Below are 13,646 nucleotides of genomic sequence, written 5' to 3' on the forward strand. Positions count from 1 at the left end.
ACGTAACACTGGATGAGGAAAATTCACCTCAATTTCACGCTAACTGTAATAGAGCAATTCTAAAACGGTCCGTCGTCATTCCAGCATCTGATGTAATAATAGAAGCAAGAACAAATTCCGTTACCTTCTTTCACATTATCTGGCCACCAATACGCGAGGAAGGTAAATACTAAATGAACTTTTTCCGTTATAATTAATGACATTTTTTCCCTCTAAAACGTGTCTTCTGAGAGAAAACCAGAGGGGCGTGCGCATAATATCATTATTTTTGGGATGGTTCATTTGGTCGCGTCTTGGTTGTGTTATGCATATACAGATACTAGATTTTACAGTTTCTGAAACAGGGTTAGAAATGTTTGGGAATAGATTACCATCGGATCTCGTTCATCTTCATACCACATTTTGTCCTTCTCTGAAAGCTTTTTGATCTTAAAGCATTTTTTACATGCTATGCTTCATAAATTTGTCACATCTCAATTATTATTAGTGTACACGGTGTCTTGTAAGTACTAACGCGACCTTAATTAAGCCTTAATATCATCAACCGTTTGTCGTAGAGATATGGTTTTAATTAAAAAAAAAACATGCTCACAATAAGTTCAAAAATTACTCACTACCAGTTTTGAGAGTGGATATACAGTCTGTCACAAAATAAAAGTTTATAAATTTTTATGCGGTTCTTCTTTTCTAACTTACATTTAAAAAGGTGTTGCCCTGTCTTTTCTGAATCCAACAAAAGATATCCTATGTATATAACTGAAATATATCCGTAAAAGATATTTGAATTCAAAAATCGGAGAAAAGTTTTCAAAGGGTAGCATAAATGAGGGAGAGGAACGTTGCGTTCATTAGTTTTTGTTGTTATTTCCCAACTTTCATCCGATTCTTGAATTTAAATATCTTTGTGAATATCGGATTTAGAAACGTAGAGGTTTTTTTTGTTATCCTCAAAAAGGAACAGGACAACAACTGTGTAATCAGAAGTTAGATGACAGGGGAATCGTATAAACTTTATGCACACTGTATTTTCACTCTCGAAACAGGTACAAAGTGATTTCTGCACGCATTTTGAGCATTTTTTCAACTATAACTATACCTCTACGATGAACGGTTGATGCGATAAAGGCAGCATTAGGACGTACAGGATACACTGTATAGTAGAAAGAGACATCTATAAGTATGGGGGGGGGGATTCACTTACCGGAAGTGTAGTGAATGAGGAGGGCAAAAAAAAATTCCTTTCATAGGGTCACAATGAAGATGACGAGAAAAAGGTTAAAAAAAATCAGTGAGAGCTGGAATTGATTTCTTCTGTCATTTTCATTTACACGAGATATCTCGTCCCTGATCATCAAGGGGTAAAATGGAGGGGGAAACTTTTTTGTATATCAGCTTTTCATTTGGTTCTAAAACGTCGTTCCTTAGCATTTCAATGTTTTTCGCCAGTTTTAGAAAATGTCTGGAGCACAGAAAGACCAAAGTTTTGAATTGATCGTCGAAGAACCCGAAGGTAAAAAAAAAGTATCTTCTGATTAAAGCACGATTTCGTCACTCGCTATCAAAGTTTCTTGTTTTTATACATTGAAAAAAAAAAAAAGATAATTTTCTGTTTCTTGCAGATATAGAGGACAGAGACCAAATGTTGCTGTTGAATGGAGAGATTACAGACAGCCTCGTCCGATCAATGGCCAGTAATTTCAGTTTCTTCGACGGCGTATTTGAGGAAGAGCGGATTGAGGATCGAACCGATCCTAACGGAAGAACTCCAGCCGACACGGAATCGGTCTCGAATCAAGAGTTGTCCATCCTTTCACTGTACAGTGAGTTGGTTTTCAACGACCTCGACAGCAACTCCGACGTGAGCAACGATTCGAAATCACCATCCGATGCGAGATACGCAGCAGCTGGCGTTTGCTCGGAACCTGCTTTTATATGCGACCGGGATGAGAACGGGTCGACGGAAATACTCGATGTCGTGAGGATCACGGAAAGCTCTCCTGTGAAATCTGATTCATGCCCCACGCGTGAACAGGTGATGGATTCGCTTCAAAGTGCGCCCAAGGTTCGTAGTCAAAAAACTGAAGAACCCGTCGAATTCGCTAATCGATGTGAGAACATTCAAGAAAATAGTAAATCGCCTGATATTCTACCATTAATTTGGTGTCCGCCAGGACAGCATCAGAATGACGCGGTAGATCAACCGCAACTGCCTGAAAGTCCCACAAGACTGTCGGCGACTCACGAAAATGAGTCGGCATGGGTTGCCATAGGAATCTCCAATGATCGTGAGGGCTCTCTATCCAAACTGCTAGTGAATGCCGGCAAAGAAGATCTTAAGAAACATTGGGAACGCCATGGGAAATCCTTCGACAGTAAAACTACGCGTAGTCAGGATGCCGGAAAACAATCTCGTGTGTCGCCTGAATCCTTTTGTGAAGATGTTTTGAACCACGATTTCAGCAAGGATGACGACAAGGTTTCCGTGATGCAATGCAAGGAAGTCAAAAGAACCCACAGGTACTGATAGCTCAGAATTGTTTCTCTCTCTTATTATGTTTACTTAGTGTCCCAGAGAACTCTACCGCTGAAATGAGAGGGCCGATAGTACACGTCGAAGCGAACAATTTTTCCAATAAAGGCCAACCTCTGATCCGTGACGTACGTGCATCGCACCACTTCAGAAATCACCAAAATATGGCAGCTTTAAACACATCACGAGAAGCGAAAGCGATAAATTTCTTGCTTTCTGCCACAGGCAATTACGGGAGGACATCTACCTTTTTCAATGTCATTTGCGACCCTAGGTTTCTTGCAAACATTTCCTGTCTTGACGTGTACTATCACCTTCCTCATTTTTACAGAAAAATGCTGGGCAGAGGAAAGTTTACGTTTTGGCCACCTCTGTGGGCTTCCCGAATTTTGTCACCCTTCTCTCAGTGTACTCTAATTTTCCTGCCACCCATTCCTCAAATTCACCACCCTGTGCTAGTGCCCACTCACTCCCCCCCCCCCATCCTGTAAAAACGTATGCGTTTCTAATTCACTCTTTTGATTTCTCACATGCTTGCGTACTCTTTTGGTCACTTCCATGCTCATAAAATTCCTGGGTCACTCTTTTGGACATTCACAAGCTCATACTATGTTTGGTCACACACATACGCTCACACTCTTGAAGTCATTCACATGCTTTCACACTGTTTTAGTCACTCACTTATTTGCACACACTCGCTGACATGATCTCTTGCTCTCTCGGTCACTCTTTTGGTAACTCCCATGCAAATGACGTTCTTTGGGTCCCTCCCAAACGACGTCACACTCTTATTCAATCTTTCGGTCATTTACATGCTTTCACACGCTATAGAACACTCGTTTGGTCACTCACAGACCTAGTGCTTCGCTCTCTGGGCAGAGGCAGATCTATGATGGGCTATACAAACGTTGCCGTCCCTTTCTACTGCTAATTTTCTCGGTCAATCATTACTCAAATTTTCTATCCCTCTCAAACTTCCTACCTAGGCTATATCCCGCTATTCCACCGCCCCGCTCCTGTAAATACGCCATTCATTGTCAATCGTACGTATAAATTATCTGACTATTCATATGATTTTTTTTCTCTGCCATCAGTCCAAAGTCTGAAATGCCCGATCTCATCAAAAAAGGGCAGTATCATCGCCAACCGCTGCGTATGGCAAGAGTGCAAAGCGGCTTTTTCTCATGGATCCGATCTAACAAAGGCATACAGAAACTTGTAAAGCATGCAAAGGTTAGTATGTCTTTCCTCCGCAAGTATTGCAAAATATTGTAATATGACATGAATGTCGCTCTCCACTTGTTAATACAAGAATTACGGAAGACTGGATGTTGTGAAGATATTTATTATTTGAGATGTTAATTTTTTTTTTTTTTTAAGGAAGGAAAAAACTCATCTCTGCCTCTACCGGGAGTCGAACCCGGGTCCCTCGATTGCCGGACTCTAATTCTTGTATTAACAAGTGGAGAGCGACATTCATGTCATATATATAGCCCTCTGGTGGCTCGTCGTCCATGAGCTATTAGCTGATCGGTTTCACCGTCCATTGCACGGTTCCGTTCGGCATATATACGCTCTAGCGAAGGAAAATCTCTATCTCCTCTGTAGCTTAGTGGTCAGAGCACTTGTCCGGCAATCGAGGGACCCGGGTTCGACTCCCGGTAGAGGCACAGATGAGTTTTTTCCTTCATTAAAAAAAAAAAAAAATTAACATCTCAAATAATAAATATCTTCACAACATCCAGTCTTCCGTAATTCTTGAAATATTGTAATATTCAACGTATAAAAGAAGTTTCGCCAATTACTTTCCGAAGAAACACGATAATAGAAACCATCATCACTTCATTATTCATCCCTGAATAATCGATTCAGATCGATCGATCTAAATGTTTTCTCTATATTCGCCATATCTAAGATTAAGAAAAATAATGCAAGCGGATAAATGAGCGCCAACTAGTACATGAAAATCTTCAGACATTTGTCAAAGAAACGATTCCGGTTTGTACTTTCTACAAGAAAAACCATCGTTTGATGGAATTAATTTGCGCCGAAATTGTGGTCTTTCACGTGTCTGCCGCGCATGATTCTCCAATAACTAGATTCCGGAACCTCTTTTCGGAACCCCGCCGCGTACAAACTTTTGGAAACAAATTTGGATGATCTATGATTGACGAATCGGAGAAAAATCTGGTAACCTTGCAGGGAGAAGAAGCGGGAAAGAGAAACAATATAAGAAAAGGAACAAAAAAATAATAAATATAAAACGAAAACAGTATAATAGATAATTAGATAAGATACATATGTATATACCAGTGGTTCTCTTAACCCTTGTGCTGTTATAAATGCACTTACTTCGTTATTGGTTTCACGAAAACCAAACAGTTTTCACGGTCGTGAAATTGATCTTGTTGATTTTGTGTCACTGCTGAAAAAGGTTAAGAACCCCTGGTATATATATAGTAGATTTTTCTCTTTTCACCCTCGCCGTACGTGCTATCTTTCGCTCTTAGATGTGTCTACAGTAGGAAGATGCATTATTTGTGTGTGTGCGGGGGGGGGGGCACTAACGGAAGTATAGCGGAAACGAAGAGGAAAAGAAATTTTGGTTCTTAGGGTTGAATAAATCTTCGTGGTGATGAGAAGAGAAGAAGAAAAACACAGAGAAGTGGATTGAATTTATTTTACTGGCATTTGGACGAAATATTTCGTCCGTGATCGTAAAGGGGTTAAAAAAAGAGTCTGATTGTGGCGAGAAATGGAGGATGTTCGAACGTACTCTGTCCCGTTGAAAAGTGTTTTTTGTCTCTATGCCGTTCTCACTGTGTCTTGAATTACAATCTCTGCAGTCTACGGATCAATTTTATAGGACGCCCAAATAGCGCTAAAGAGACAGCGCCTACGAGAAAGATTTCAAGCTGATGCCACATAAAATGTCCCATGTTCATTATCGTTCTTAGAAGACTAAACCTACACAGAAACATTTATGATAGTTCTACATACGTCCAAGTCCGGAGATATTTTGTCAATCAATCGATATTGTATGTGTGTATTATGTATTGCCGCGCAGTTCATCATGAATTGTGTTTCTTACGATTACTACCGATATACCTTGTCTTTATAAGGGATAAACTCTTTCCAGACGTCTATCAACACTCTATTGACTATCATGGATCCTGGAATGATTACCTTCTTAGGTGAGTATATATAATGGTTAACCCCCACATTATTAAAATTCATTGAGGTGGATTTTTTTTCTTGTTTTCACATAGATCACTAATTTTTTCTTGCAATGATTCATCTATTTCTGTGAACACGATGATAGAATTGCACTGTTGTTCTACAGCTACATATTTCTACTACTCTATATTGAGCCTTTTCTACTGGACAATGAACCGTTGTCTTTGCGGGGGTTACAATTAACACTCGTCTATATTGAATATTTCGTGGAACCTAAGGTAACTGGCTCGAGCTTTAGACAGAGACTCTTAGAAGTGCCCCTCTCCGCCATAAACGCTTCTCCTGGATAAAGATCCCTGATTTCTCTAAACGTATATGGATACGGAGTCGGTTCGAATCTAAGAATATGACTCGTACATTCATTATCATTATTCTCTAAACTCACACACATACAGAACAAACCAGATCGATCACGACCAGGCACTGTCGCTTACGTGATTTTAGCTCATTGCACTGCAGGACTTGGTCGTGCCGGAGAAAATTCTTAAATACAAAGAGGAGAAAAAAAATTAATTGGAGTCTCCCCCCCCCCTTATCATGGTCCCTATTATGGGATCTAAATAATCCTTAATAATGTATTGCATTCATATCGACAGTATACATTCAAATAAGAGATCAAATTAACGTGTACATACTCAAATATAATACATAAACGTAGAAATATGTGTGATCTGCAACGTATAAATACAAACACAGACCTATGCATGCACAGAAGTGTGAAACTGAAGAAAGAAAGAAAAAATCAGAGGGCTCTGGCACAATGAAACTTGCACTCCAAGTCATGTTCATTCACATACAGTTTGAAAAAGCATGTGCGACATTAAACAAATACGAGAAATGTCGTCTATGCAAAGGAGATTGGGTCCCCTTTCGTACGGTAAAAACCTAGATAACCTCACACACACACAGATATTTTTGGTGACTGTCCGAAATAGTGACTTCATCCGAAATAGATCCGGAGTCTAATTTTGATACATTATCGTTAAGGCTCTGGAGCAGTCACCTTAGAATTTGATTTTCACAGAGACTCTCTCATATTGATTGTTTAGAAGTTTTTGGCGAAATAAAAAAAAAAAGTTTAATTTCTGCAGAACCTCCTCCAGGCTGACCTCCCCCACACCAGTCCCTACCCTGGAGCTGGAGATATGGATTTGAGTACCCATTTATGCTTTGAAGTGGTTCTTTTATATGGGAAAATAACCGTTAATTTTTCTCGAAAGCCACAGAAAAACCATGATTTGGGAAAGGTAGCTGCGGATGACAAAAGTTTTTGAGAACCCATGTTGATAAATATTGACATAGCAATCTTTATTTAAAATTCAAAAGTGCTGGTGAAACGATTTTTATGTGATGCAGCGGTTCTCAACCAGGATCCATATGATCCCCCCACCCCTAGTATAAATAGATACAGGCCTCTCGAACAGGAGAGAAGTCGATCAACGAGAGTATAGTGAATAAGGTGATTATCAGTCTCCATCCATCTCCTCCTGCCTATACCAATATATAATACTATTTTCAGTAACCCCCTCCCCCCCCATTTTTGTATCCGCGTATGCTCTTGTGCAACACCCTCATAGATAAGACATCGTATCTATAAAGGTGTTGCCTTGAGGCCCTGAGTAATTCTGGGGGGGGGGGGGGGCGAATGAAAATTGAGTTGATGGGAAAATCATCTTTTTCAGATAATTAAAAAGGCCACAGAGAACCAGGAAGTAACACATAGGAAGTGAAGTATGGTGAAAAAAATGTGAATAATTTCAGCACCAAGTAACACTACTCGTAATCTCTGGCCAGTGTTGTCCGAACAGGCGTGGGGGAAGGACGATCTGACGGAAGGGGCAAATTGTGTGAGTAAAGCCGCGTTTTCCTAGGAGCAGGTTTTCTGCGCAGCGTGCAACGTAAATCGCCCAGCTCGACACGCCGTCCACTCACCAATAAGAAAATTAGTACGACTGTATTCCTACAGAGCGCAATACGCATCACAAGAGCGCTTCACGTCAGGCGTGATTGGCCGACTGCTTCTGGAGGAGTGAAATGCGTCGCGCGTTTCACCAATGTTCTCTACATTTGTGTTTTCTTGGGAGGGGCTCTCTGCTCTTTGGAGTGGCAATCACCCTTATGATCCCCGCTTGGGTCAGAAGTGATCGACCGCATTTATATGAGATTTTTGTTCGCAGTAAATCTAATCACACAGAAATCCATCTAACAAGTGAGAAGATTCTCTCTCCTGGTCAGGGTCGTAACTAGAGGGGGGGGGGGGCAGGAAGGGGGCAACTGCCCCGGCGGAAAAATTTAGGGGCCAGCAGTTTTAGTGAAAGAACACCATTACAAAATTATCAAATTTTTTGAGTTGTGAAGGCGGCAAAAATCAGTTACGGCCCTGCTCCTGGTTGAGAGGCTTTGGTCAAGACGAGGAAATGGGGTCCGCAGGAAGAAAATGTAGTCCAAAGGGGTAGCCATAAGCGAAAAAGGATTAAGAAATACTTGTGTGGTTGGAATTTTGAATCCACGTTACACTCACTGTGGGAGATGAGTTATTTTTCTATCACTTTTTTTAGAGGATTCGGACCCTTTGCTGACCATACACGTCCTGACTTCGGATCCAGAGCTTAAAAGTTCGGTGAAGAATGGATTCAGAAGAATATCCGGCTTCAATCACGTGCTGTACATCGCATCCATCGACGTCACTCACGATGATCTGCCTCCGCAACCAGTCGGATACCCATCGGGGTTGGCTTGTGCCGGGATGTTGATAACTTCTGCCAGAGAATGTAAACCGTCCTTCCGTAAAGAAGTCATGATTGCCATCGTGCCTGTACTTGTTGAGATCGCCGTTGATAGGTAAGTGACATTGACCTAAGCTAGGGCCACACTCATGTCAAGCCTCGCTCAATAGTCATTCGCAAATATTTGCTGCCAATGTGTTCGCTCCCTCCTCCCCGCACCGACAGCATAGGCTGGCTTCAAACTAGTTGAGCTTGACTCAATGTTCCTTGGCGAATATATGGTTTCGGAACGCTGTTCAACAAGAGTACTCAACCTTTAGGAGAATGAGGACCATTTAAGTGATCTGGAACAGCACCGCAGGTCACTTACTGGATCTGGAAATCTGCCGCGAATAACATAAGTGATGTGGAGCATCCACGAGGACCGTTGAAATGGTCTGAAACTGGGTCGCAGGTCGCTTAAGTGATCTGCAGATATCGTGAGTTCCTTAAATGTGAATGTGTCATCAGCTTCTGCCGTGATGTAATAAGAGTCGCTTAAGTACTCTGTAACTGTGTCGAGGATTACGCAAGTGATCTGTAAATATTTTGCAGGTCATTTAAGTGATCTCTAAATGTGCCGCGCGTCACTAAAAATGCTCTATAAATGTGCCGCTGGCTGCTTAAGTGCTCTGGAATTTTACCACGGGTCACTCAAGTAATCTGTAAATGTGCCACGAGTCAATGAGGTACTCTGTAATTATGCCGCAGGTTCTATAAGAAGTCTTGAACTGTGTCGCGAGTTTCTCAAGTGATCTGTGGAAAAATATGCTGCTTATTTCATTTTTACAAAATTAGTTTTGAGGTCATGGGCCACATCAGATCAATCACGGAACATGGGTTCAGCAAGTATGATCTACAAGAAATTCAAATACGCCAACGCGTGTTGTGACTTTTGCCGTTCTTCGACCAATGAATTGAAAGATAGGGAAGGAAAGTAGTGTTCCTTTTTGACTTGGGGTAAAGGCTGGGAAGTCCTAGTCGTTCTCTTCGACCAGCTTTTCAAATTCTCCACCTTCCATTCTCCAACATAAGGTGATCGTGTTCAATGGTGGGGCGGCAATACTACTCACTCACGACCGATCTTGGAAGGTATTGGCCCAGTCTGGACGCAAGTGTGGCCTCGGCTTAACCGTCGAAACAATTAATTTTATAAGGAATAATTTCTACGGTTTATTCTCAAATGTTTTTATGTATTTGTTGTCCCAGGTGGCACAGCACAGCAATCCTCATGTTGGACGACCCGGTGAGGAAGTTATCCTTGGAAGTGTGCACTCAGACTACTCCGGTTCCGAACGAGTACGTAAACCAGGCGTCGATCAGGACGAAGAGACACGGCAACGATTCCAAACATCCCGCAGGGATCGGGACCACGATCGGCGAGGCCGTTTCCACATTGTCCGGGGTATCGGCCAACGACTGGCAGAGGGCCCTCACCGACATCAGTTTCTACGAGCAGGTCGAGAACGCGGCGTCTTTGCTCGCCGGGATGTACAGGAATTACGTCGAGAGTTGGGTCGACATCGACAGTTGTCCGAGGAGAATCTGAAAGTGTTTCCGACGATCAGTCCTCGACATCTGCTGTACTTCGTCACTGACTTCCTGTCAAAAAGTCTCATTTTCAGCGAATTATAAGAGAAATTTCAGGTCAATGAAATTCAAAACAAGGCAATCGTGTAAATACATAAAGAAAATACTAGCAATAGAGCATAATGTCAATCTGCAGAATAAATTTTCATTATAATTAATGACATGAACGGTCCAATAGAGAAATTTATCTGAAAACATGGTGTTCCGAAAATTAATAACTGATTTCTAGAGAATAGTTATTTTATTGGTTTATAGAATATTTTTGTCGCAACAGGGTAATTTTCTGCACACGACGGCTAATTTAGACCGGGACCTACAGTTTTTTTCGATTCCGAACAGTATCGTTCGACATTTGTCCTTTTTTTCATATGCTTTACGAAAGGTTGGTGCGCTAACCCCTCTGTGTGCGCCTTTCTGCAGTAGCAGTAAAATAAGTGTCTCCATGTACAAGTGAAATAAGCAATTGGTATAATAACGAGAGAATAAGACTTTATATCCAACTTTATTTGGTAATTATGCACAATCGCCATTAAAATTGATAAATGTTATGAAATTTAATTGAACTTTCTTTATCATGACTATTGGTGATTATGCATAACCAATGGTGTGTGTGTGTCACTTTTAGAGTAAAAAAAAATTATACATATACATTTTAACTTAAAAATGTATATGTTATTCTAAGGAACCAACTGCGAGTGAAGCCAAGCGTCGTACACATGTGTGAAATCCATATAAACGAAATTCCACTGTATATTGTACCTTCCCGTTAGCGGAAAAACTTTTTGTTCCCGTAGGTATCCGATATCGAGAGCGTCTAATGTATATGCATTCGCATAGCAAACAGGGGATATGACATTTTAGTGGCAAGCCGTTGATTCTATATAGAGGTATACTTCCAGTTACAAAAAGTTTCCAAATAACGTCTAGTACTCAGATATGTCATTAATGTTTCAAGGGGTTGTTTAGTTGTTAAAATAAAATAAAAAAATGGCTTTTTATACAGTCCCCGTGTGTTCCAATGCCCAATCAAAAAGTTTTTGCCCCTCCTGACACCACCCTCCACTAAATGACGGGCCTGGCTCTTCGGTAAAACTGTTTCAGCAGGAGATTTAACGATATTTTTCCCAAAATTCCTACGTTTTCGGAATTTGAATACTCCACTTAGAAATGTGGATTTTTTTTGGCATCAGGAAAGACAGCGCAACAACTTTTTGATTAGGTTTTGGAGCACATGGGGACTGTATTAAAAAGCTATAATTATTTTTTATTTTAACAACTAAACAACCCACTTGAAAACACTGACATATCGGAGTACTATACGTTATTTGGAAACTTTTCGTAATTGGGAGTATGACTCTAGGATCAACGGTTCGCCAGTAAAATACCATACCCCAGCCCATTCCATTTGCTATGCACACTGTATATTCTAGAGCTCTTGTTTTAGAGGTGCCTAAACAATTTGCATTTTTTTTTCCCATGCAAGAGAAATGTTTCTTCCCTGAATATTTGTTTCCCATCCAAGAAATATGGAGACAAGGGACGTTCAAATCAGAGAATAATATTTCTTAAACGTCTTCAGCTAATGCGTTTTTAAATAGCCTGAACCAGGGTTGCCCTAATCAGGCGCGTGGCCAAAAGCGTCTTAATAATATCGGGGCTCCTTAGCTCCAATTCTATATATTTTGTTGGGGAGAGGAATTGGCATCCGAAGATTTAGGCATTATTAGGGCTAGGATATTTTTATGGTTTAAAAACTTCTGAAATATGTTCTATGCAAAATGCATTGATGTTCTTAAAACACTGTAGATATGCTCGATAAAACGAAAAATAAGTCCTAAAAAATGTTTCATTCCTATCTCAAATAACATTGGTTTCAGTAAAATATGATGATGAGAAATGTTGATGCAGTCTAAATTATATATATATTCGGAGAGAGAGAACCATTTTTTTCTATTATATATATAACAATTATATAGGAACAGAAATTCTTCCTTTCTCTAACCTTTCATCCAGCCAAAAAATTTCCCCTTTGAAAAAGTTTTTTCCCTAAAAATTCAGAATTAATGTGCTGCCATCTATGGGTGAAAATACCTAGCCGAGTACGATATATAGCTTTAGAAAAGCATTGCACGCAATTCATTTTTTTTATTTGGTAAAAACCCTCAAAATTTCCCCCATTTACCAGTTTTAGCCAATTTTTGCCACGCGTTACCATCACCGATTCAGATGATTAAGCTACAGCCACAAGCCAGTGTTATTGAAGTGCTAATATTTTTATGCTCCAAAAATTCAATGTCTGCCGATTGGTTTTTCAACTAATCAGCAGACCTTCAGGATTTTATACCAATTAGCAACGACGTTTCACTTTTAGTGCATAAAAATACTGGCCCTAGGAGCTCTAGTCACAGGCAGGAACCGCAAAAACTAGTCTGAAGCAGGAATGGAATAGTCAGGAAATAATTTACTATGCATATTAACAAAATATGCAAAATATGCCTTAAATTGTGAAAATATGTTCAACCAGTTTCCTAATTCTTTTTGTCCCAACCCCCCTCTTCTTCAGAATTTTTTTTTTTTAACATCGCCCCCCCCCCCCCCAACGCAATCTAACTTATTGAATCCTGTTATACCACTACCTCCTATATACAGGAGTATATACAGGAGGACTGTATATAGGGGGTAGTGGTTATACCCGTAGCTTCTACCGCCCCCCGTGGAACATTCCATCATCGCCCTCCAGAGGGGGCGTTAACTCCCACGCTGGGAATCACTGTTGTATCACGTAAAAACAGCGAAATATGCAAAAAAAAATTCTATGAAAACACAGAAATTCCAGCCCTAAATGTTCACAAGGATTACGGAAAAATATCCTAAAAAAATAATAAATTCAGTCAAAATAAAATGAAAATTTACGCAGAAATTAATGAAAATTCAGAACCGGAGAGTGTTTTTCATTAGAGATGAAAATTAATACCTAATGAAAGAAATTACCAGAAAACAAAAATTTAAAATTAGTGGATTAAAAATAAGAAAAATTGAGAAAACTATTCAAGAATTAAAAAAATTCAGAATCCCTGAAAGAAAATTTCAGAATTTTGATAAATACAGAATTAATGAAAAAAAATTTAAAAATTATAATTCCAGGATTGATGATAAAAAAATATTATTCCAAAATTAATGAAAGTTTTTAATTCCAAACTGATAAATTCCCCAAAGTGAAGAAAATTCAGAATTCTAGGATTGACGAAAATGCAGAATTGGTGAAAATTCAAAATTAATGAGAAACTGACAGATCCCAGAACTGACAGAAGAAAAATTGCAGAATTAATGAAAAAAAATTCTAGAATTGATGAAAATTCATATTCGCTGAAAATTTAGAATTACAAAATTTGCGTTATCCATTGATAAATTCTGAATTTTATTCAATTCTAAATGAATTACACTATTGATAAAAATTCAGAATTAATGGAAGAATAAATTCGGAATTAATGCAAGAAAAAATACATAATTATAAATAAATATAT

At 39.6% G+C, this 13,646-nt stretch overlaps 1 protein-coding gene across 1 annotated transcript; it reads left to right on the forward strand.

Moving 5' to 3' along the window:
- Nucleotides 1–1,455: 1,455 nt before the first annotated feature.
- Nucleotides 1,456–10,313, forward strand: LOC149071187 (uncharacterized). The gene is made up of 6 exons (XM_089248096.1): nt 1,456–1,510; nt 1,620–2,517; nt 3,625–3,763; nt 5,670–5,724; nt 8,326–8,608; nt 9,742–10,313. Exons 1-6 carry the CDS (start codon nt 1,456–1,458, stop codon nt 10,079–10,081), a joined length of 1,770 nt encoding a protein of 589 aa, XP_089104222.1. The 3' UTR covers nt 10,082–10,313.
- The last annotated feature ends 3,333 nt before the right edge of the window (nt 10,314–13,646 follow it).

This window comes from Pholcus phalangioides, unplaced genomic scaffold, assembly GCF_987345545.1.
Source record: "Pholcus phalangioides strain wild (caught in Gottingen) unplaced genomic scaffold, Ppha-v1.0 ptg000019l_1, whole genome shotgun sequence".
In the NCBI taxonomy this organism is placed as follows: Eukaryota; Metazoa; Arthropoda; class Arachnida; order Araneae; family Pholcidae; genus Pholcus; species Pholcus phalangioides.

What these genes read in the sequence shown, in the direction of transcription:
- LOC149071187 (XM_089248096.1), top strand. Translation starts at nt 1,456, where the DNA reads ATGTCTGGAGCACAGAAAGACCAAAGTTTTGAATTGATCGTCGAAGAA. An exon ending in GATCGTCGAAGAACCCGAAG is followed by an intron (nt 1,511 to 1,619) that starts GTAAAAAAAAAG and finishes TGTTTCTTGCAG; the next exon opens with ATATAGAGGACAGAGACCAA. An exon ending in AACTTGTAAAGCATGCAAAG is followed by an intron (nt 3,764 to 5,669) that starts GTTAGTATGTCT and finishes AACTCTTTCCAG; the next exon opens with ACGTCTATCAACACTCTATT.